At 41.1% G+C, this 24,479-nt stretch overlaps 5 protein-coding genes and 1 long non-coding RNA gene across 11 annotated transcripts in view; 3 read left to right on the forward strand and 3 right to left on the reverse strand.

Annotated features, from left to right (window-relative positions):
- The window catches only part of LOC26528583 (MOB kinase activator-like 2), a 44,044-nt gene extending 34,929 nt beyond the window's left edge, over positions 1 to 9,115 (reverse strand). Inside the window, exons 1-2 of one of the 5 annotated variants that reach the window (XM_044010046.1) lie at positions 8,701 to 8,767; positions 2,021 to 2,076 (exon numbers count right to left, since the gene is read on the reverse strand). In XM_044010046.1, coding sequence (XP_043865981.1) covers positions 2,021 to 2,046 — 26 coding nt within the window. In that variant the 5' untranslated portion in view covers positions 2,047 to 2,076; positions 8,701 to 8,767. Of the gene's footprint in view, positions 1 to 1,040; positions 1,297 to 2,020; positions 2,077 to 5,682; positions 6,148 to 6,713; positions 6,752 to 8,700 lie in introns of those variants that run through there. The other 4 variants (XM_044010045.1, XM_044010044.1, XM_044010042.1 and 1 more) reach the window with 4 other exon arrangements.
- Positions 7,500 to 8,858, forward strand: LOC122757563. The gene is made up of 2 exons (XR_006357639.1): positions 7,500 to 8,080; positions 8,292 to 8,858. It is a non-coding gene; the product is annotated as an uncharacterized LOC122757563 (long non-coding RNA).
- Positions 9,116 to 9,928: 813 nt separating the features above from the next.
- LOC6583154 (mitochondrial import inner membrane translocase subunit TIM14) lies at positions 9,929 to 10,653 on the forward strand. Of its 2 annotated transcripts, XM_015162756.3 has the most exons (3): positions 9,929 to 10,036; positions 10,184 to 10,423; positions 10,489 to 10,653. In XM_015162756.3, exons 1-3 carry the CDS (start codon positions 10,034 to 10,036, stop codon positions 10,600 to 10,602), a joined length of 357 nt encoding a protein of 118 aa, XP_015018242.1. In that variant the 5' UTR covers positions 9,929 to 10,033; the 3' UTR covers positions 10,603 to 10,653. The 2 variants fall into 2 exon arrangements, with proteins under 2 accessions (XP_015018242.1, XP_002008832.1); XM_002008796.4 differs by having other exon boundaries at positions 9,971 to 10,423.
- A 422-nt stretch (positions 10,654 to 11,075) lies between these two features.
- Positions 11,076 to 11,963, forward strand: LOC6583155 (serine protease 1). Its single transcript, XM_002008797.4, has one exon. It carries the CDS (start codon positions 11,109 to 11,111, stop codon positions 11,901 to 11,903), a length of 795 nt encoding a protein of 264 aa, XP_002008833.1. The 5' UTR covers positions 11,076 to 11,108; the 3' UTR covers positions 11,904 to 11,963.
- A 250-nt stretch (positions 11,964 to 12,213) lies between these two features.
- On the reverse strand, positions 12,214 to 14,122 carry LOC6583156 (EF-hand domain-containing family member B). Its single transcript, XM_002008798.3, has 3 exons — positions 13,491 to 14,122; positions 13,244 to 13,420; positions 12,214 to 13,187 (listed from the first exon to the last, which is right to left on the reverse strand). Exons 1-3 carry the CDS (start codon positions 14,009 to 14,011, stop codon positions 12,386 to 12,388), a joined length of 1,500 nt encoding a protein of 499 aa, XP_002008834.1. The 5' UTR covers positions 14,012 to 14,122; the 3' UTR covers positions 12,214 to 12,385.
- Positions 14,123 to 14,325: 203 nt separating this feature from the next.
- LOC6583157 (protein O-mannosyltransferase 1) lies at positions 14,326 to 18,699 on the reverse strand. Its single transcript, XM_002008799.4, has 4 exons — positions 17,731 to 18,699; positions 17,102 to 17,664; positions 15,313 to 16,089; positions 14,326 to 15,244 (listed from the first exon to the last, which is right to left on the reverse strand). Exons 1-4 carry the CDS (start codon positions 18,372 to 18,374, stop codon positions 14,523 to 14,525), a joined length of 2,706 nt encoding a protein of 901 aa, XP_002008835.1. The 5' UTR covers positions 18,375 to 18,699; the 3' UTR covers positions 14,326 to 14,522.
- Between the last annotated feature and the right edge of the window lie 5,780 nt (positions 18,700 to 24,479).

Raw genomic sequence — 24,479 nt, forward strand, 5'->3', positions numbered from 1 at the left:
GTAATATATACATATGTATGTATATATTTACATATGTATGTGCAAATATGTATATATAGACTATATTATCTAACTTCTTATATTCATATTTAAATATGTATACACACTTTCATGAATTTCTGTAGGCCTATAAAAAATTCCCCCATTGTCATAAAACCCCAAAGCGCATTTCATCACGCTTCCATTCTTTTTGTTTTTGCCCAATTTCAAGTGTTAAGCATAAAACACAATCGATTTTTGCCACACTGTGCGACGTTTGGTAGGTGGTGACGCATTTGCACGAAACTTGCCGCTACTGGAAATAACTGTGAAGGGACTGCATTGTAAAAGAGTGCGACAGGCTATGCAGGCGGTGCTTTTTTTCACTGTCTGCACCAAGGGTTGAGGGTTGCCACCTGACGGCACGAATGTGCAGGGGATGACAGGAAACACGTCCGGTAAGGAAGTGACATAGAGCAGAGACCACTGCGGCAAAGGAAGTGGTTAAAAAAAAAATACAGAAATAAAATCAAGCAAGCGACAGAACGCTAACACAGCAACAACAACTGGCGCTAGCAGATGCTGTCGCTGCCGACGGCGCTGCTGCTGCTACTGTGGCTGCTAGTTTGCTGCTTACTGGTTACAGTTACTAGCCAAAGCAAAAGCTCGATGCGCCGTAACCGTTATTATTGTTGTTGTTTGTTTGTTTTTGTTGCTGTGCCAATTCTAAGCGTTGCATTGGCAACAGTCGCGCTTCGCCGGTTTTGCAAAGCTACTGCTGGGGCTGCTTCTGCTGCTGCCGCTGCATTGCGCGTAATCAGTGAAGCAACAAACCGTGGCAGCAACAAACACAACAACTACAACTCCAATAATAAAAGTTGTAATGCGGCTACTGCTGAAGAGGTAGCTAAACAGTTTGATTTTTTTTATACTTTATTTTTGCCGTATATGTATTGAAAACTCGTATGCAGTTAGCTGTGAATGACACAGTTTACACTTACACACACACATGCACGCAAACGCATACACTGACACAGTATAGTGAACTCCTTCTTGCTTACTTGACGTTTTTTTGTATTTTTTTATTTTGCTATTCAGGATTCACAGTTTATTTGTATTCACTATTTACGGTTATATTTTTTGCATTTTTATAACTTTTAAATTGTTTTATTTTTGTTATTAAAATTTGCTAATCTGATGCGCGCCTCCAAACAAAGTCAAAAACGTAAAGTCACGGAGTTTAGACGGCGACCCGACGACAACGACGACGGAGACATCGAAACCGTGCGACCAAACGTGCCAAAGGAAATTTCTATACTGAGGCAGGCAGCAAGACTTTGACAGCTGCCTGGCCTGACTGACTGACTGACTGGCAAACACACATGCAACATTACACACACACATTCATGCAAAACACACAGAAGCTGCCGAACGAAAGCAGAGCATACAGCCAAAGATGACGATGGCGAATGATGGTGTATCGTTGTGTTTGTTGTTGTTGTTGCAGTTAGTTTCTTTTAATACTGCTGGCTCGAAAGCGACGCAGTCGCTGCACGCACACACTGACAGACTTGAACACGCATAGAGTATATATATCCAGATATATTATTAACTGGTTTTCTCAGAGCGCAAGTGAGAGCGAGCCGTAAATGTTTCGTTGTGTGCTTTGCATACAAATGCGGCAGCCAAGCACGACCAGAACAGATGTATACATATACTCACAGCACACAACCACTTGTTTGACACACTCTCTCTCTCTCATTCTCTCGCTCTCTCTCTCTCTTGGTTGCTCTCCTTACAACTAACGCTCTCGCTCGCTGCGTTGCATCAGCTGAGCGGCGAGCACAAACACACAAACGCGTATTGTAATTTTAGCGAGCAGCTGACAGCTGACAGAGTTGCCAGACTGTCACAGAGAAGGTAACTGCAATAGTAGTAGAATTTGCTACTATTTTTGAAAGGAGAAGCTATTTTAGAGTAGATTTCAATTGAGAGAAATTCTATTTTGTTTTAAACATATAAACAATTCCTTTATATTTACCCTTGTTGATAGTTTATCTTGTACATGTAATAGATGGTCACATTGGAGAAACTTACCTGCAAGAAAAAAGAAAAAGAAATTAGAATACAGTAAATTTTATTCAAAAATTTAATATGCAGACACCTTAATTATGTGATTCTCAGGTACCACAGGACTTCCCAAAGTTTGTGACCCGCATAACCTCTTATGTGAATGCCTTTGTAATGCCATTAGCACCCCCTACTCCTCTTTATGTGTAATTATCACACGCTTTGTGTGTGTCATTGATAAGAAAGAGAGACCCAAAGACAAAGAACAAACAAAATAACACAGGAACTGCATTTGGTTCACGACTTCCACGGAATCAAATGCCAAAATCAAAAAAAAAAAAAGAAAAAAAAAGGAAAAAGACGCGCCGTCATTCAACACAAATACAATTACTACAACAACAACACACACATCAGCCCAGCTGCTGTCGGTAGTTAAGAAAGAGACCGAGATAGAGAGCACGCCTATGCTCTGGGCAGCAATTCGATGCGTTCTCTTTGTGTTGTCTTGCGCTTCTTGGGTCATTCGTTGTCCTCCTGGTCAGTAAACACCTGTGACCGCCCGCATCGAAACTGCTGTGCATCATGTAGTCGTGTCGACCCGTCTGTAAGTTCATTTGCACTTCAAATATTTATTTTATTTTTTGGGCTACTCTTTGTACACACGCACAAGCATATACATTTGCACACACACATACATACGTATTTATGTACTGCAACGGCGCTGCTTGGCTGCTTTCTAGCGGTTTCATCAAGCAACCGTCGACGACGACGGCAACGTCGACCGCGACGCAAGCAATTCGCCATTATTCGAATTGCTTTGCGCTCATTATTTATTGCAGCGACTGTTGCAGCCTCGTTGCAGTCGAGTGCAGACGGCCAGCAATCAAACGGCACACGATCTATCTTACACACACACACTATATATTCATGTCCCTTTCCCTCCCACTTGCCAACATAAACGAGCAACTGTTTTAACAGTAAACCAAAACAAAATTGCAGATTTAGATCAGCTGTCGATTATAAGTGATATTTTTGTTTAATATAAAACTTGAGTTTCGTTTGACCTATAAATTGTTTGTTAATACCATTTCCATTTGTCTTGTTTATATACAGCAATATGTAAATAACATTAATAAATAAATACAGCCTAAATAAAATATCATAGAGCCTTTGAGAGAGGGAGAGGGAGAGTAGGCAAAACGTTCACTTCCTGCTGACAATAACAACAACCGCAACAAACATAGGCAGAAGCGAAAATAAACAGCACTCATTCCGCTCTCTCTGCCTCTCACTATCTATCTCACGCTCTCTTGCGATCGTCAATGATGTCTATGTATTGGTGTGAGTTGTGTTTTGTTTTTGCGGCTTGTTTATGGGATGCTTTTTGCTACTAATCTCTGATGTGTTTTTCTTAGCTTGCGGTGTGGCAGCGACGGGAGTTCCGTTTAGTCGGTCACGCCACCACACAAGCGACAACAACAGCAACGGCAACTGCTGTGGGTCATGCGCACTACAAATGACGTCAGATGTAGCCATCAAATTTGAAAGTGCGCAAAAAAAAAACAAAAATAATGAAAACGAAATGAATAAAAGAGCAAACTATGACTTTTATGAGGCGCCTCAAGCTTAAACACACACATGTTCATATGCATATGGACAAACGCAGACACACACACACACACACACACACACACACACAAACATTTGTGGACAGCCGCTGGGTGATTTATGTCTGTGTCCAAAAGGGGGCGCGATAATACGAGCAGTGCTAAACTGCGTCGTAGGTGTGAACCAGCATTGACCTATCCTTTGCCCTCTCCCTATCTCCCCCTCCCACACCCTTGCTAGACAGTTTGCTAGCTATAAGCTTATGTGCGCTGCGGGGTTTCTTTTCGACTGCGTGTGTCTGCCAATGGAAACCCTATAAAGCAAACGTAGTTTGGGGCGACTTTTGGTATGGGAATTGCGTTAAATGCGCAGCTAAAACGCAGGACACACAAATTCAGCAATTCCCGAGAAGCAAGCAATAAAATAAACAAGAAAAAGCCAGCAACAACTATAAACACAGTCAGACTAATGGGACAGCAGCCGAAATCATAATCAGCTGTTTCTGCGAACGACGCGAGCAAAGCGAAGGGTGCGCAATAACAATAGCCATCTCACTCCAACGCACAGCCATTCAGCTATGCAGTTTCTTGTTTATTTATGCTATCCAATTGACTTGAACGATGCTAGAACGAAATGAATAAAAATAATGGAAGTGAAATGAGATAAAGCTGTGTGCTCGTACTAAAGATACCCTTGAAAATGTGAGTAAATTACGAGTTTATTGATTTGTCTTGATGTAAAATATAAACTTGAAGTGATTAGAAATGTGGGGGAAACTGGGAAGAGAGAAAATAAGCTAATTGGAAAAATACAGAATTTAAGTGTATGGAGACGATTTAGTTTTGATCTATTGGCAGCTTTATAAAAATATCATCTAACCAAATATATGAGATTCGTTGAGAGCGACTATACAAAGCATTTGATGAAAGATTCAGTTTCTTATTGAATTGAATTCTTATTTATTGGTGCTCCAATAAAAGATATTCCTAAACGCGGATAGTTTTTGCCGGTTTTCCTTTTAATACTAAATCAAAAAGGGATACAAATAAAATTGAGCAGAGAAAACAGAAAGAGTGGGATTGTTATATTGGAGAAATACACAATATAACAATATTATTTAGAAACAATTAAAAAAAGTTTTACTTTGATCTATTGGTATCTTCTGTATTGAATAAGATGTTCTGTTTGGCTAATAGAGAGACCTTTGATATTTTGTGAAATATGCATTTTTAGCTTTGTTTATATACTACATCAAAATTTAGGCAAATAAAAATGAGCAGGAAAAGGTAGAAACAGAGGTAGAGTGGAAAAATACAGAATTTAATTAAGCATTTAGAGAAAATTTAAATCATTTTGGCTTTGATCTATTGACATCTCTATAAGCAAATTAGATATGTGAGAATCGTCGATAACGACAAATAGAGAATGGCAGAATATATGGAACAGTGGAATTTCCCAATTGGAATAATACAGAATTTAAATAAGCAGTTAGAGACAATCTAAATCAGTTTAGCATTGATTTGTTTCAATCTCCAATGTAAATTAAATACATATATGAAAATCGAAGAATTTCAAATAATATATTTATAATTATTTTAAAATCGTATTCTATTTAAAACTACATCAATAATTACAACAAATTTGTATTTTTAATTATTAATACACCAATGAGAATTGCATAGAAGAGTATTTGAAATGAATACATTCATTTCTTGTGAGCTTGTAACGAGCCCAAACTTTTTCTTGTATGACTTATGTTATATGTTGCTTTAAAATCTGTGTACGTAACACATATGTACATTACATATATTTAACGGCTTTAGAAACAGTTGGTCACGAAGCGCGTATTATGCAAGTGTTAAGTAAATTAACTAAATGGCTTTAAAAGAAAATACAGACAGAAATATTTGCTAAATGCCCAATTAACTTTCACAAATTGAGAAGCTTTACGAGCAGCTGCTCTGCCTCTCCCGCTACCTCTGCTACACCTCCCCTCCCCCCTCGCCAACGATCCTGATGCCTTACCGACAAAAACAGGTGACCGTCTCCTCCACATCGAGTGGCAGCGACAGCTGAGCATTGCCTGAATTGCTCCCAGCTCCACTCGCAGCTCCACTCGATTGGCCCTTGCTGCTGTTGCTGTGGTTGTTGTTGCTGCTGCTATTATTATGATTGCTGCTGCTGTTGCTGCTGCCGCTGTTGTTGTTGTTGCTGTTGCTGTTGCTGCTCTGCTGTCGCAGGAATGTGGCTGCGAATGTGGAGGACAACGAGGAATGCATTGCGCTGTTCGAGGCGCGCGGCGTGCCAGCTGCGGGCGTCGTCGTTGCCATCGAGGAGCCGCCATCCTCGGCCAGCGGCACCGAGGAGTAGCGCACGAGTATCGCACGGCTCACCCGATTGCCGCCCGTCAGATTCGAGATGGCCCAGTTCATGGCGCAGCGCAACGAAACGAAATGGAATGGAACGGACCCAACCAACAGCCGCGTCCGATAGCCCAAAAGCAACTGAGCTGAGGCACTGGGTCTACGGCAGGGCCAGCGCTAAGAAGCATCGACTAAATCGCACGTCTTGCCCTCCCGACCCGCCGGCCAACCCACGACCCGTTAGAAATTGATTTAGCCAACTGATTTGTCAGCCCTGTCAATCAATTCCGGACGTGAAGAGTTGTTATTTCGCAACTTGCAACTGCATATGTCTATCGCTTGCTCTTTCCCACTTACGCTGTCCTTAGGTCTACCCCTACCTATCTCTCTCTCTCTCTCTCTCTCTCTCACTCTCCGTCTCTCTATTCCATTATGTGCTTTTGCTTGGCTGTCGTCTAATTCAATTAGAGTTGTGCTAAGTGTGCCTCAAGGTCATCAAGCACCACCCTCCGCTATTCCCATCCCTTCCACACAGTTGAGGGTTGCTCCCTTACATATATATTGTACAGATGCCTAGTCATATATTATATATATGTATGTATGCATTATGCATGTGCATCTGGCATATATAATCTCGGCTAATTGAATTCCCCCACACACAAGTTACATGTGATATTTCCAACTAACACTTACCCTACCCTCTTTAAAGCAAACATATGTATGATTGCACATAACGGAATTCACTGCAGAAAAGGTCTCGATGTTTCGGATGGATGCTTCGAGAGCTGCTTCTCTATTAAATTAAATTACATTTTGTCTCTATAAGAATTACAATCTAAACTTTCCGAACTGGAATAGTTTCATTTAAATTTAAAATTTAGACAGTTCAATGAAATAATATCTGATTCATTCGATTTCGATTTCCTTATAATTTTATAGCTTCAGATTTATTTATGTATATAATTAAAATTTTTGTTTAAATACAAGTCAAAATATTAAAAATGTGTGTTTCTTTTAATTTATTGATTGTTTACCAACGTATTTAAATATAGAAATTGGTATACGTAAAATAGGAATTTTTAAATATTTACTTATACAAGTATGAATGCATACAGTAGCTACTAGGAATGTGAGCAATTGATTGATATCTATATTTAAAAAATTTAGTTCAAACTGTATTTCGAGTTTGTTTTTTATTATATTATCATTTTGTGTCATGTCATTTTACTTTCACATAGTTTTATTAATTATATAATAGATATATTAAATTGTCACGATAAAATTTACAACAAATAAGTTGATAAAACATAAAAATATTTAATATTAAAAAAAGTTTTAAGTTCATAAATACATTTCAAATAAATAGAATTTTAATTTATTTATATTAATTTTTTTTAATTTACGTTATTAAATAAATTGTTGCTATGTTTTAATTATTTCTCTATTTTTCTGTATATTAATTTTTGCTCCAATTCCAGCATAAATTTATTGATTTAAGTTAACAGACAATAATTAATTTGTAAATAAATATGTATTATAGATTTGCTTCACAATTCCAGAGACTACTGTATTTGCAGAGTATCGAAAAGTCTATATATTCATATACACACATATGTATATAATTCTTCTCTTCAAATTCTCTTTCTCTTGTATTTACTTATGTGTATGTGTGTGCGAGAGAGTGTGCCTTTGTGTGCGTTTATTTAGATGATCTATGAAACTGTTTGTTATTGTTGTTGCTATGTGTTTTGTTTGTTTTTACATTTTGATTACAGATTGTGAGTAAATTGGCAAGTTCATTAAACCGGCTTCGCTTATCGCTCAGCAACAACAAAAATGCGTACAAACTTAAACAAAAAAGTAGAAGAAGAAGAGCCACAACAAAAGCAGCAGCACGCCATAGGCGCAGTAACAATGGAAGCGAGTAGTTGTAGAGGAAGGCGAAGGGGGTCAAAAAGTGAGCGAACGAACGAGGATAAAGACAAATAAACGATATCGAAAATGCAGTTTGGCCTTGATGAATGGACACGAGGAAGCAAAGTGCATAAATAAATATCTGTGTGCGTGAGTGAGCATGCCTGCCTGCGTCTGTGTGTGCGTGTGCATATGTAACTGTGTTCGCTTGTGTTTGTGTTTATGCTTGTGTGTATTGGTTTGCGTGCGAGTAGATAAAAATCAAAACACTTGCGACTTGACTTGCGTTACATTTGAGAAATCGATAAAAACACAACAATAACAAAAAAACAAAAATGGATTTTATTGATTTTGCAGGGCAGAGCGATAACAACAACAGTACGAAGTAGAAAAAACAAAAACAATATCAGCAAATGAAACTCCTGCGATGGCGGCTAGGCCAGACGAAATAACAACAAAGTTTTTGCTTTTGACGGCGAAAAAGAGATGCGAAATGAGGCCAATTGGCAAAATGCCAAACGGCGACGAAGCAATACACAGAGGACACAAAAGACACCACCAAGACGAGGCGACAAAGCGACAAGACGACGTTACGTCGCGATGTCGATGTCGACTTCGCTGTCGCTTCGTCGCTGTTATCGTCTTTAGGGCAGGCTGCATACTATTTATAACAAATAAAAAAAAAATCACATCCCATTGCGTTTGCATCTGAATGTTTGCGCATTGGGTATTTATGCTGCTGCAGCTGATTACGTTACGCACTTACCCCATCAACCAGTCGACCGTGTCGCGCAAATACTCCGGAATACGCTCCAGTTTGACGGCTGCTCGATGCTCACTGCTGATGATGCCTTTCGCCAAATATATATTTTTGTAGTTTTTGTTCTACTTCAGCTAACACCAACAGCACCGCCAACAACAACACATCAACGACACAGACACACAAATTTATCACCTATAAAGCCAATTGACACTTTTTTGCTTCTGTTAATCAATAATATAGAAAAATTTCGTTTTTAAAACTTTGCACATCAAATTTTCACGCTTCTTCTTCACTTGTTTTGTGTGAGCCCGATACGTTTCGAACGATACCAAGACGAATCGATAAGTCAAACTAATCGATAGTGCGCACAAACATCGATTGAATTCCACAAACAACTTTTTCAATTTTCTAAATGCCTAAAAACTAAATTAGTATATAATAATAGTGGAAAACTTTTGTAATTAAGTGATTTTGTTAAAGGTGCTGCACAAAATCATGTTTCTTTTGAACAATTAAATTCGTTTTCAAGCCACAGCTGAGCAGCTGCAGCACAACTGTTGAGTACTTGTGGCAGCCCTGGTTTTGGAAAATCAGCTGTTGTACACAGAATTTTGATATTTGGTCAGCTGAAAAAACAGCTGCTTTTTATTTTGGTTTTTATTAAAATTTGATTATTGGAATGGAAACTGTCAAGCTTTTGTCTTGCAAACAAAACGAGCTAAACATGCCAAAGTTACTTGATTGAATAGAAGTATTTGTGCGCACAATAAAATAATTATGATTAACTTGGGAATGGAGGTGAATTCATATTTAATGGAAATATTTAAATGGAAAGGGCCGCTAATTGCACTTGGTTTCTTTAGTTTAAATATGAATACTTGTTGTATCCCCTAGTTTTTAGCTTAAGTTTGTTTTCGAATTTAATTTATTAGTCCGCTTCCCTTTTCAATTAGAAACCTGCATCAATAAGTTTTCCAGCCATATATGAAAGTTTACTCAATTGTTATAAAAGTCAGAAATGTATCAGAACTATAGAGTATGCTCGCGTATATGCTTCCATCAGAAATGTATTGAACACTTTGACAATTATAATTAGTTAAAAAGAAACAAAACAAATTACTTTAGATATGTGTACGACAAAAATGATGACAATTGTATGATAGTGCATAAATCGATATTCCGTTATAAACAGGCAGTTTCGTCTGTTTAGCAATCGATATTTGTGTATTTCGATTTCACTGCCACATCGTGCACAACATTGCGATAAGATGCTGTTTCAAGCAGTCATCACATTTTAAGTCACAGCTGATTTCGTCAGATACATCGATTACATAAAATGGTACAAAATTTAGAATAGATATTTGTGTAAAATTATAAATAATACGCCTGAAATACATGTACAAATTTTTCGAACCTCGTTTCATATTTTAACGCAATGCCCCTGCACCAAATGAAACCTGACCCGCGTGCTATCCAACAATACAAGACGAGCTCCATCATCCTAGCAGGCCTTGGCGTGGCCGCAGTGGGCTTCGCTGGCAAGCACCTGCTGCGCCGCATGCCACAGATGACAAGCAAATTCAACGAGGCGCTCAAGAATCTGCCCAAATTCGATGCGGAGAGCATGGCCAATGCCAAATACTACAAAGGCGGCTTCGATCCCAAAATGAATAAACGCGAAGCGTCCCTCATACTAGGCGTCAGTCCCAGTGCCTCCAAGCTAAAGGTGAGTAGCGGAACACATGTTGATCAGTCACTAATCTTTACTGACTTGTGGATTTGTGACACCAGGTTAAGGATGCGCATAAAAGGATAATGTTACTGAATCATCCAGATCGCGGTGGCTCTCCCTATTTGGCGGCAAAAATAAACGAGGCCAAAGATTTTCTAGACAACGCCAAGTAAATTAATCAGAATATTGTAAATAAAAATGTAAATAGCTTTAAGAAACGTAAATTGATTTTTTTTTGTTAAGGTAAAGTGTGTAAAGCATAACTGCAGAGTGAATGCGTTTGTGAATTTATAAATAATTTGGAGATTTTGCTGATATTTAGAGAACATGTTTATATTTAACTTCTAGACTTTACTCTTAAGCTTAAGAGTTTGTTACCAAGATATGTTAATCATATATAGAGATTGATATTGAAGATTTTCTTAAAAGTTAAGAATTGCTCTTCTATAGCTAACAAAAACCATCTAAGGTTCATTCAAAATTTAGAGATTTCCGTCTATATTTTGCTCTATAGAGTATACTGTCAGTATGCACAATTCCCCATTAACAAAGCTCATAATGTCTAATGTCATTAAGCTTAAAGATAATACAGTCTCTAATCGTCTTCAAGTTGAGTAATTTAGACTCATCAATCTCTATAAATATCATTGGACAGCTCTCTCTGTAGTACATTAGTCTAATGGCAATGCAGTTCGCTTGGTTAACACTTCGGCTTTTAGCGCTCTCAATCCCGCTCCAAGTTCATGCTGGTCCTTTGACGGCCACGGCGGACTCCATTATAACCAATGGCTATCCGGCTGTTGTGGGGCAAGCACCTTACATTGTGGGTCTGCTGCTACGTGAGGGTCAGATGGGCAGGTGGTGCGGTGGCTCGATCATAGATCACAGCTGGGTGCTAACTGCGGCCCACTGCACGGATCACATTGATGGGGTGAGCATCTACTATGGAGCTACGAGGCGAACGCAGGCGCTCTTCCACTTGGAGGTGGGCATCGAGGATGTGGTGCAGCACCCCGACTGGCCGGGCAGCATTGGCAATGACATTGCGCTCATACGCACGCCACATGTGGACTTCTGGTCGCTGGTCAACAAGGTGAAGCTGCCTGGCCTCAATCAGCTTGAGGAGACTTTTGAGAACTCTGCGGTCATCACCTGTGGTTGGGGCAGCACCTCCGATGCCAGCGATATGCCCGACTGGCTGCAGTGCATCGACTTGAATGTGATCAGCAATGCTGAGTGCTCGCGCAGCTATGGCAAGCTCCCGGACAGCGTTTTGTGTGTGGGCACACCCGAAGGCAGATCCATTTGTGATGGCGACTCCGGCGGTCCACTGGTCACGTATGATGAGCCCAAGCTGATTGGCATCACCTCGTTCAGCGATGCTAGCAGTTGCCTCTCTTCAGCGCCAGCTGGTTTTATCCGTGTGACTCATCATTTACAATGGATACGCCAGATCTCCGGCATTTCATATTAGCTGCATTTTTGAAATCATGCGAGACTTATCGATACAAATATATTGAGAAGCGAATATCGATATAATGAGCGTTCTCTTTTGCAATAACAGATATATCGATATGTAAATTTTAAAATTTTGCACTCGTCTATTATTGTCGATATATCGACCAAGTCGTGCAGATATTGTAATTTTATTAATACTTTTTACTTTACTTTTTTTTCTTTTTACAGACTTCAAAAAATTAAAAATTTAGGCTTTGCATTTGATACATGATGCAACGAATTTTGAAATCAAGCAAGATTTTACATCGATAGATAAACACGTGAAATCATCGCGCAAATTTATAATATCGTTATATTTAAAAGCCGTATCTCATATCGTTATAATTTTTAAATTATCGACAAAGCAGTGTAAAAAGGGCTTGCTCTACTTTAATTCCAATTTGAATTAATTCTTGCGCGTGCTACTTTAAATTTGTGTTAATTAAAATTTTTGTTATTCTATGCATTGGCTGTCTGGCCGGCAAGCTCGATATTGTCCATGACATCGCGGAACTGAACTATAGAGACCAAGCCATCTTGGTCCTTGTGCGTGTTCATAAGCTGCTGCCAAATCGTCTCAAAGTCCGCTTCGCTGACAATGTCCTTAAAAATTTCCTCTAAATGGTCCCTGGGTCGCAGCATCTGAAAATCGCTGGGCAGCAGACCATACAGCGTCGCTATATCCGGCGTGAGCAAATCTTTGACACGTGTATTGTCATCGTCCGTCTTCTTGGGGCTCTTCTTCAGCAACGGCGCCGCCTCCACCGGTGTCTTGCCAAGATCGGCACAGAGCAGCCGATAGGTGGTATCCTTGTTGTAGACATTCGGCGGCATCATTGATATATTTCCCATCGTGGGCAGCGGATGCTGTATGTTGAGCAGCTGACAGAACGTGTCGTAGTTCACGCGCTCGTTGGGGCAGTTCTCGTCGAGGATCATCTTGAAATGCGAGAGAGTGGTGCGCATCTTGTAGATATCGATATACAGATGCATCTTGTGCATCACCTCGAAGATCTTCTTCAGCGGCAGATGACGCGTCTGCTCCTTATCACTGTGCTCCAGCACCGAGATGAGATCGAACATTTGGAAGTCGGCGCGCAACTGCAGCTTGTGGCGCCACATGTTGAGATGACCCAAGGCGTCGATCAGATGCTTATTGCTCTGGCATGGTGATATGTCCTCGATGAGCATCTTGCCGTCACAGAGGTCTGGCGGGGATGGCCTGCCAAAGGTCACATGCTGGGGCACCGAATAGGGATATCTGCAGGAGATACAAAATTAGAGAGGCGCCGACACAGAGCTGAGGGATTGACCTACTTCTTTAACTTTTTGCCCAGACGCGGATAGGTGCGATCTATGAAGTCCATTTGCTCCTTGCTAATGATGATCACATTTCCGGCGCACTGCTGCATGCAGCGCTTCACCATCTTGCCCGTCACGTCGACATTGTAGGCAGCGCCATAGGTGAGTCGCCTGTCAAAGGGCGCCTTGTACCTGCAAAGCGAAAAGATATTAGACAAAGAGAAAGAGAGAGAGAGAGAGGGAGGTCGAGTTTCTCTTGTACCTGCGATTAATTTGCTCCGAGGGAAAATAGTGATTGTGACTGAGGATGTATTTGTCGTGAAATTTGCCATATTCACGATTCACTTGCTCCGCCGGCTTGCGCGGCAAGATGATATCGTAGACGCCGCCACTCGAGTTGGTCTCACAGCCGAAGGTGGTGTTCAAATTGTTAATATGATCGGGCTTGGAGCCGGTGGGCATCACCTCGCCGAGCTTGGCCTGCTTGAGGTACATATCCTCCGACATTTTTTCCTTGAACATCATGAAACGTGACTTGGACTTCTCCATGGCCATCAGCTCCGGCACACTGACGTTCGGTAGGCACGGTGCCTCTGCATACAGCAGCCCTGCATTCTTCAATTGCCTGCGCTTGCAGTCCTGCCGTATCAGATGCTCGGCCAGCTCCTCGATGTGCGAGATGGTCATGCAGGTGCCGGTCGAATTGTCCGGTTCCAGCACCGAGGCCAATCCAGCTGGACGGATATCCGGGCTGCGGTCCTTGAAGCGTCCTGTGTTGGCCATTTCTAATCTTGCTCGCTAATATATGTAAAATCTTCAATGTAAGTTTCACTAGGGTTTGGCTTACGGTTCAACTGCCTTGAAATCGAAATGTTGATAGTTAATGCTATGCTAGAAGCTTGCCTACTTTTTAGTTTAACCGAGCTTTAAATAGAGTACTAACAAAGGAGCAGGAGTTTAAAACATTGGGAATTGCATAGAGGGGCATTAGCTACAAATACAGTAAGCCTAACTTTCGCCTAACTCATATACAGATCTAAAATCCACATTCACGTATATTACATATACAAAATATTTACAAGAAACTTTCACATATATTGACATTTAAATAAATAAATAATTTTATTGTTAGCTCAATTAGCTGAGTTAAGAACAGTGTATTATCGTAATAACTTATGCTTGGCTTGGCTCCAGCCAAACTTTTTAAATTAGCTTCTCCTACTCAAGTATTGCGATTTATTGTACAAGGTACAGTGGAGTCGAGTCGAGGAAGTGGGATGCGGAAGAGACAGTCTTAATGCAATGCATAGTTCTTCTGCAGTATAAAGTCCCAGGTGTCCTTCCAGCGCAGGTCAATAATCTCCTTGGCAGACATCTTTCGTGAGCCGTAGCTCAATGGCAAGAACTTGAAAAAGGTCGCTGCGGCTGCGACCAGCCAGACGATCAGCAGTAGACGATAGAGGCGCACCAAGTGAACGGCCCGTCCGCTGCAATGGCGTCTCAGCAAATAGTCCACATGATCCAGCACAAAGCTGAGGAGCAGCAGCTTAAAGGCAAACGCCGGCAAGTAGTTGTGCAGGAAGAGCGTGCGATCCATGAAGAAGTACGGCAAATAGTGCACCAGATAGCCCACAAAGAAAGTGTCCCCAGCGCTGAGGAAGCGCCGCCACTCGCTGGCCGAGATATCGAAGCACAAGCGACGGCGCCGCAAGGCATAGAACACGAGGAGCGCGGCATAGAGGACGAGCCCAGCACTGGCCACATACCAGATGAGCACGTTGCCCAGCAAATAGATTTGGGCGCTGGAGCTGTCGTCCAGCCAGTAGGCGATGCCCTTGTCCAGCAGCGGCCACTCGTGCGGCAGCGAGCTGTACATGTGGCTCTGCAGCTGCTTGGCGTGCCACAGCATCTTGGTCTGCAGCTCCAGCAGCTTGGACCAGAAGGAGAGCTTGGTGCGGTGTGTGGGAATCATCTCGGCGGAGAGCAGTTGACGCTCTCGCTCCCGCTGATCCTGAGCTGTAGGGACACGAGATGAAGATATAGTAACTTCTGCCTAACTCTGTCTGTAACTCTCTCTGACTTACTCTTGGTGTAGCGATGCTCCTCCACATTCCAGATGGCGTCCTGATGCTGCCTCTCGCGATCGGCCACCACCTCGTGCTGATTGTAGCCCCAGCTGGGCAGCTGTCGTCCACTGAAGCGCAGCGCCGCGCCTGTGGTCTCGTGTATCAATCGTATCTCCGACTTGATCGCATGCCAGTAGTCACCCTCGGACTGCCGGTTGAGGATCTCCACGCGCCACAGCAACTCGCCGGCCATCTTGATCTCGTAGTCTATGTAGCAGCTGACCTCCTGGCACTGGGGCGTCATTGGGGCAGCCACGTCGTGGGAGTTGAGAGCACGGCTAGTGATGCCGTGCACCAGCTGGATGACATCGCCATGTTTGATGGCATCCGGCTGGTCGCCCACTACCAGATCATCACGCTCCGGTCGCTTCACAATCCACCAGTTGTTCACGTCCTTGAAGGAGTAGCATGTCACCTGCTGCTGATGCGAAGAGCCGCGATTATCCTTATACCTCACAGGATACACCGCTGCGTGCGAGTGCAGCCAGCAGGTGCGTCCGTGCGTGTGCCGCAGCGTAATTTGCGATCCGTGCACCACAGCCAGCGGCTGACCCCGCGTGATCGAGGCCAGCCCACCATCCAGCGAGGCTTGGAAGGCGCTCGTCATGATCGTGTCGTGTGGCCCCGCTCGATGCAGCGTCCTCAAGTGAATGTAGAAGACGCCCAGGTAAACGGCCAAGGGAATGCCCACGAACAGAAACACTCTGCTTAAGGCGTGCATCCACAGTTGTTTATCTGGTGAAATAAACAAGGTTGAGCTTGAGGAGATCTTTCTTATTTCTTAGTTGAGCAGGTGGCAACGGAATGAGAGAGTAAACAAGTTTGCACTAAAACAGGTCAGGTAAATAGATTCCTCTTCGTCAAGTTCTATGCAATAGGTCGTAAAGATCATATGATTAAGATGTTAAATATTAGATCTTACTCTCAAATCTCAATCTGTCTACCTCTCGGTTGATTTGGTTCATGATTGATTTTTATATGCCTATATTTTTTTTAATTTTCATCTCTTTTTTTCCCTATCTCTCCCTTGCCTTTTTTGTTTCTAACTCACTCTATCTATAGATCTTTCTGTATGCCCCTGTAACTCTATTTTTCTCTATCTCACTCACTATATCTCTTTCTTTCTTTCTATTTTCAATCTCAGTCTCTTCACATGTATCTTATCATTCAATATGTGTATTTGCTTCACTACAATCTGTCTTTCTTATCTCATTCAGATTTATATATTATGCTTATCGGCGAGAAAATTCTCTGTGTATATCATCGATTTAGATAGTCATTTATTATTCATATGAAAATCTCTTACTCTAACGAAAATTTTGTTATTAACAGCTCACTATCTAATATGTATAGAGATAATCTATTTTTAAAGGTTATGTTAATTAACTCTGTCGATATATTTGTCTGTTAATATTGTTCTTTTTTATTGTTGTATACTATTGTTAACAACATTTCTGTTTTCAACTTCATTTAGGTTCATCTCACTATATCTCAATATCTGCTAAAAAATGCCTTAACCACATACATATTCAATTGTTAAACATACCACTGTAATTTTTTCTGCTTTAAATCTGCTTACGAAATCAATCACACTTTCTGTATCTCATTATTTACATATATTATCATCCCATTAAATAAATCCCAACATCCCTAACAACCTCTTATCTGAGAGAGTGTATCCATTATTTTACACTAACTTTCTCTTCTCTCGTTCTGAATGCCGCTCTTAAATCATTGCTTGACTTACTTGTCAAAGTCGCATCGTAGAGCAGCTTCCAGAGATGGCGACACAGCAAATAGCCCGCAAGTCCCATGGCAAAAAAGCCAACATATTTGATGCAGCCAGCGCAGGCTAGAAACAGCGCAGCTGCCGCGCCGCTGCTCAGCCACTTGAGGCTGCCCAGCGAGCAGCGCTGGAAGCGCAGCAGGAAGCTAATGCCCACAGTGCTGGCCAGCAGCAGCATAGATTCCATGAGAATGAAGCGCGACTGCGTGAGCAGCGCATTGTCCAGCACGACGAGCAAGCCGCCAAGCGCTGCCGACCAGCGACGCAGCCGCGCTTCCAGCAGCAGATGGTACACTGCCGGCGCGAGCAGACTTCCACAGAGAGCGGGCAGAAAGCGTAGCCAGAAGACGGGCACATTCGGCCCATAGGGGGCGCCGATTCGTGTGAATGTGTAGTTGCCGTCGTAGCCAGCGAAGCTGACCAGGCCAGCTATCAGCTGCTTGCCCAGTGGCGGATGCTGATCGAAGAAGAAGATGTTGCGCATATATAGCGAAATGTATTTTCCAAAGTGCAGCTCATCGAAACTGTGAATTTCAGAATTAAATTATAATTAATTAATATAAATAAGTCCCTTAATATTCATTACGTACACAACATGCGCGGGCGTTGCGAGCTTATAGAATCGCGTAATAAATGCGAGCACGAACAGACCCCAGCTGATGAGATCGATGTGCAGGCTAACGGTTAATTGCGCTCTCCCAACTCTGTCCGCGCCAGCTGCGCTGCCTTCCCTCTGCTTGTGCGGATTGTCGCCGACACTACACGAAGACGAACGGGAACTGGAATGGGAATGGGAACGAGAACGAGAACGCGATTGTTTTGATGTAGAGGTAGGTGTAGGCGAAGATGTTGTTCTTGTTATCGTCTCCGAAGTTAGAAATGATTGTCGGCTCTCTGAGCGTTGACTGCGCTCAACGCTGCCGCGCAGTGGTGAATTCAAATGGCAGTTGATGTCGCGGCAACAGTTTAGCATGGCTGAGACCGCGCTGGTGGGCAGTATTCCATTACAGCACAATGGTGAAGGTGAAATGCAGCTGAGTGGCACTGCCGCTGCTGCCGTCGACGGCGCTGTTGAGGTTGCTGAACGGCTGCGAAAGTGAAGTCTTTCGTTTTGTTCATTGCTGGCGTTTTGTTTGTCGATGAGGTTTTCCGCAACATTAGCTGGCTGTTGTTGTTGTTTTTGCTTTGACTTGGAGCGCGCTGTTTTGCGCCGTTGCACGCTGTGGCTGGACATGATGTAAACTGCAACAATTGTTGCAACGTGAGAATTTAATTTTCTTTTGTTTTGTTTTTGTTTTTTTTTTTAGTTTGCCAATTTCCTCACACTTTCACTTTTTAATTCGTTCCGCAACCTGCCGACTTGCTCGCTTAAGATCTCGACGCGCACTAACTTCGGCGGCCAAGGTGTCTGCGCAGCCGCAGTGGTTTGCTGCTCGCGCTCGCTGACTGCGCAGCCGGCGCTGGAATGCGACCCGTTTGGTGTTTGTGTTTTGACTGCGCCTGTTGCCCACTTTGATTCTTAACCCATTTCTGCTTCACAGCCACTCTCTCTCTCGATTACTTGCTCTTCCTCTCTCAGCTACTCTCTTTTCCAGTTCTTCCACTGCAATGGTCAGTAAAAACAACAATGTAAACAACTGTTATTTTATGACAGCTTTTTTTGGCATAGCGGATTTGAAGGTGGCGTGCGACAAACGTTTAGTAAGCCGCAAGATCAATATTTGTTAAGTCTAGCACTCGTTTGTGGTACTTTTAGCTTAAGTGTTAATGAATTCTTGTTGAAAAATTCTGATACATATATGTGTATAAAAATGAAATTTTAAATTATTATGTTAATTATTATTAAGTAATTGCTGAAGAAATTGTATATTAAATTTATTTATTAATATTAATAATTTTTGTATCATCAAAAAAATTATTTGTTAAGTTAAGTTAACAATATATACATACACAATGTTCGTTAAAATACTAATTTTAAATATTAGCACATTTTTGTGAAATGTTTCCATATAATAATGTATAAATATATAAACGAATAATAAACATATTTTCTCGATTTAAGTTTTATGTAGTAGTGTTACTATTTTTATGAACTTATAAGTATATATTATCAATACTTAACTACAATTTCAAAAGATTGCTATAGTGGGACACCCTAATGCAAATATATATACACATTGGAGCTGCTGGACATGCTATGACTTTAAATAGCAAAACACACACACACACACAGACAGAGAGAGAGTCAGAGAGAGCACTTTTATGTAGAGAACATACGTAACGGCACGTAACTCAAACCCTTTGTCTATGGGCTTAATGGAGACTTCGTCGGGTGCTGATGTTTCGGTCTCCTGGGGGAGGCGAAGTTCGTGCGTGAGCGAGACAGCCAGAAGGAGATAGCAATACAGAATAGAAGCTGGGCTGGCTGTTTGGCTGACTGATGCTGAAATGCAAATGGAATGAGGCATTGGGGCCATTTAGGCGTTGACTGTGTGGTCCCCGTTTCGGGTCTGGTGCTGCTGACGATGGCGTTGGTGATGGCGATGCTGGGCGTGGGTGTCTGGATGGCATAGCTGCAGCACGGAGTGCAACGCGATTGCCAACTGGAGTTGGGGGTCTACTGGTTGCTGGTAGCTGGGTCTTTGCACCCGGCCGGCAAAACAACAACACGGCCCAAAAGGAGGCAACGAGACGAGTTTACTGTTGCTGCTGCTGCTACTGCTGTTGGTGGATTGGCTGCCAGCCTCTGTCTGTGTGTGTGTGCTGTGTGGTGCCCCAGCCTCGCGACAGGACCCGCACAAGTGCAAGGATATTGTCGCCACCAAACGCCTGGCACATGCAACACCAACGCTGCAACATCCTCCGCCATGGCTGAGCCTCATTTCGAGAGGCGCCTGGAATGGAATGGGCTGCGATGGAACGAGATGGGTTGGGGCCAGCCACTGGTCTGGATTTGGTTTTGGGGTCCTGGGCCCTGCCGTGTGCCACTTTGGGCAATGTTCGTGGCCGTGGCCGTGGCCTCGACTCGTGCGCTCGTTTCACTCCCAGCCAAGGCCAAGCCTGCCAAAGGACGACGACGTCGCCGTCGCCGTCGCCGTTGCCAACGACGATGCCAAACGGCGATAATGTGGCACAATGACATTGACATTGAACTAGGTCGAGGACGTTTCGTACCCTTCAGCCAACGTTTTTGGTTAATGGTGTCCGTGTCCGTATCCGTAGCCGTAGCCGTGTCCTTTTGACCTACCTCCCCACTCCCACTTCCACTCCCACTGCCACAACTCCCATTCTCTGCCTGCTTAACTGTGTCCTCCGTGTCTGATTATAGCCTCTGTGCAGCATTCTGATTATGCCACATGCTGCGCCTGTCCATTGTGTTGCAAGCCGCTTGTTGCTGCCACAAAACTTATTAATGCACTTGGCATTTCATTTACTGCTGCTCAGAACGTCAAGGTCCTTGAATGTGAATACATCATTAAACCAAATTAGCAAAAAGTTAGCTTAACGTGTTCATAAATAAAATACAATTTGCTTAAGTACATAAGCAGTTAAATAATATGTTTAGCTTTATATATTAGTTTACATAAACTTAAATTAAATTATTAACTTGATATATTAGTTTATAGCAAGTTTTCTCTATAAGCTGCGCCTCTAAGCTTCAGCGTGAGTAAAAAGTGTAGCATACTTATTTGCGCCCATTTTGCGGCGCCGTTGCTAAAATTGCATTGCATAAGTTCAGGGGCACTGAATAATTTATGAACCACAAAAGGTTTTTATTATAATTAAATTGTTGTTGTTTGGAGTTACGCTAGTGTAATTTATTCTTCAACTATTCGTAGTTGATATAACTATTTTCTTCAATATGAAATTAAATAAGTTGATAAGTTGGTATATGATAACTTAAATATAAACATGAAGTTTGTAAAGTAGAAATAAAGAGGCATTTAAATAAAATATAAAAAATAATAATAAAATAATAAAAATAAAATATATGAACACAAAAAAAATTGAATAGATATTGATATTACACAAAAAGACTTGAATAGATATGGATAGTATATTAAAATAGATATCTTTTTACACGATTTCATATTTTTAATCTAATTTTTCCTTTATAAAAATTGGTTGTTTCAACTTAGCTTAGAATGCATATTAAAATAAAAAAATGTTCATCAATATCACATTTAGTTTTGGTTTTTAGATTAGGTGTGCAGATGACGAAAAATCCACATAAAATGTTTTTTTTTTTTTTAACAAAAATGTAACCAAATTTGTAATAGAAATTAAACGTTAACATAAAGCAGCAAGATGTCGATTAAAACAATTCATCAATAATTTGCTTTAACATTTTATTTAGATATTTATACATATTTATATATAATATTTGTGATATGCATATAATATATCTATCCTCTTGGCCTTAATCTTCATAGAAATGAATTTCCCTTCCCTTCCCTAAGACTTAACCATGTTTGCGTAGCTGATATGAAAACTGAGATACTTTTAGTATAAGAGTAATAGTATAAGAGATGAGATAAATGTGCAGAATGAGAATTTCTTAACCCTGATATTTTCAGTATATATATGATATATGATTATAGAGTTATGGGTATTGAGATTGATTGATTGATTGAGACGGTTGAAGATTGAAACAATCTCAATTTTATTTAATATCATTACATGTCAAATTGTTTTGTTAAATATTAAGTTACTTTGACTATCTATTCTAAGCGCGTATTGAAATACTTTTGATATTAGATAAAAAACTAAGAAACTTAAAGTATACCAAGGCTAATTCACTTCATCTCCCACATGCAAATATTGAAAATCTTTAAGCATCACACACATAACAAGTAAGAAGGCTCCAGTCGAGACTGCTCGACTAGGAGATACCCTGAACCCTCCAAGCTGATATTCTAATCATTCTGGACTTATTTTATGCACACATACATACACATGCATCCACACGCATGCATAAGCCTGCGCTCTGCTAACTGCGCAGTAAGCAGCGACTGCGCTTGGGCTGCGCTGCAGTGTGGGCAATATTATGAGAATTTATTTGTTGAATAATTTCTTTTGTAGACATACGATCTTAATGAAACTTTTAGAGTGTAATCATATGGTGAATATGTGTGTACATTCCAAAGCACAAGTCTCTAGTACTTGAAATGCGTTTTTTACAAATTGGGAGAAAAGGGGGCGTGGTATCCAAAATCTGTAAATTACAAAATCTTTGTATCGATTAACTTTATATACAACGCAAATTTGAAGACTCCAGGTCTAAAAGTGTTTAAATTAGGTTAAAAAAACAAAATCAAATTTTCGATTATTCTCGATAAAAAAGTTATCGGACGATTTATCGAAAAAATAAAGCAAACTCGTACTGCGTATGGTACACACGAGTATGCATGCAAAATTTCAGCTCTCTAGCTTTTGTAACTTCTGAGATCGACGCACTCATACGGACGGACGGACGGACGGACGGACGGACGGACGGACGGACGGACGGACAGACGGACAGGGCTATATCGACTCAGCTTGTCGCGCTGATCAAGAATATATATACTTTGTGGGGTCTGCCACGCCTCCTTCTGCCCGTTACATACTTTTTCACAAAACCATTATACCCTGATTTCCCATTTTCAATGGGTTCAGGGTATAAAAAGTTAGACATCCTTAGTATAGATAAAGGAGCTTAGATACTTTTCGTATCTGTCAGATGCGAGAATTGATGACATTTTGCGTCTAAATAAATTACCTGCAATTTGGCCAAGACACAGAGGCAACAAAGCAACAAAGCTGCAGCAACAGCAGCAGCAGCAGCTGAGCAATCAATTAAAATGCAAAATGCTTTGAGCTAATGACCATTGGAAGTCGACTCAGACAGACTGCAGCCACACCCAACGGCCCCCCTCACCCAGCCTCTTCGCTAAAAATGTCCTTAAAGCTCGGTGCACAAATTTTAGTTTTTGTGGGTTTGAGAAATTTTATTTATCTTAAATGAAATAAAATTTATTTTATGCACATTTTATTCAGTGCAGCAGCTAAGGGATGCAATTTCTATATACTACATGGATTATTCATGCACACACATACGCATAAATATATATGTATATGTATATGTGTGTGTGTGTGTGGATATATAGAAAATGCAACTAAAATGTTTTCATGTTTTTGCTGTTTTATATGAACACACCAACAACTGTCTGGGGCCCTATGCATCAACTCCAGCTACTGCTAGGCTCACCCACACACACACACACACCCACACACACACATGCATGCATAGAGCCTTTTTATTGTAGGGGTTGCATGCAGCATGCAGCAAGCAAAGTCAACATTTTGTTTTTAGTTGCATTTCAGTCTGGCAAAATTTTTGCCATTTGATTGCATTTTGTTTTGCTCTGTGTGTGTGAGTGTGTGCGTGTGTGTACGTATATGTGTGTGTGTGCGGGTCCGTGTGTGTAGACTTTTGTTGCAATATGCTGCTGTAGTTAGGTGTTGCACACACACACACACACACACACACACACACACATGCACACTTGCATTCAGTTGCATGCGGAAAAACGCATTTTGCTGCACTTTCTGTGTGTTTGTGCGCTCTCTCTCTTTCTCTCTTCCTCTCTCACTGTTTCTCAGTTCACTGTCTCTGTCTGTCGCTCAAAAAGAGAGTTTTAGGGTGCCAAACATACAAAATTTCTACAGCAAACAAGCACATGCAAATATATGCATACATATTTATTTTATAGAATATAGAAATATTTTTTCTACATATTATATAAAAATATATATGTATATGTATATATATGAATTTGTATATATGTATATCTATAGCTATTATGTCTGCATTTTGTTTCATATGTATATAAAAATAAACACATTTTTAGTTTTTTGTTTTGCACAGCTAAAAATAATCATAAAATCCTCCTTTTTATTGTCCTATGCTATGTACAGTTGTGCCCAAAACATGGCAAGTGCTTTGCATAGCGTTGCAGCTGCACTGCTGCATAGCAACAAAAATCAACAAGTTTAAAACGTCTCAGCTGCAATATACTCGTTCAGATCATGGTTGAGAAATATATATGAAATAATTTCGAATCTGACATGTCTCAGCTATACTTTATGGAAAAGGCAGTCCATTGGGGGCGTGATAAATGAGAGAGCCGTAAAAAATGTAATCTGCTCTTAGTATTCCTCGACTCATAGAACAGATAATCTACCTAATCATCAAGCCTATCAGATTTTCATAGTTATATTTAGCTTTTTACGGCTGATTCTATGGTTAAGATAAGTTTAGCAATGGAGTTGGCCATAAAAAGGCTAAATATAGCACAGA

Source organism: Drosophila mojavensis, unplaced genomic scaffold (assembly GCF_018153725.1).
Source record: "Drosophila mojavensis isolate 15081-1352.22 unplaced genomic scaffold, ASM1815372v1 contig_74, whole genome shotgun sequence".
NCBI lineage: Eukaryota > Metazoa > Arthropoda > Insecta > Diptera > Drosophilidae > Drosophila > Drosophila mojavensis.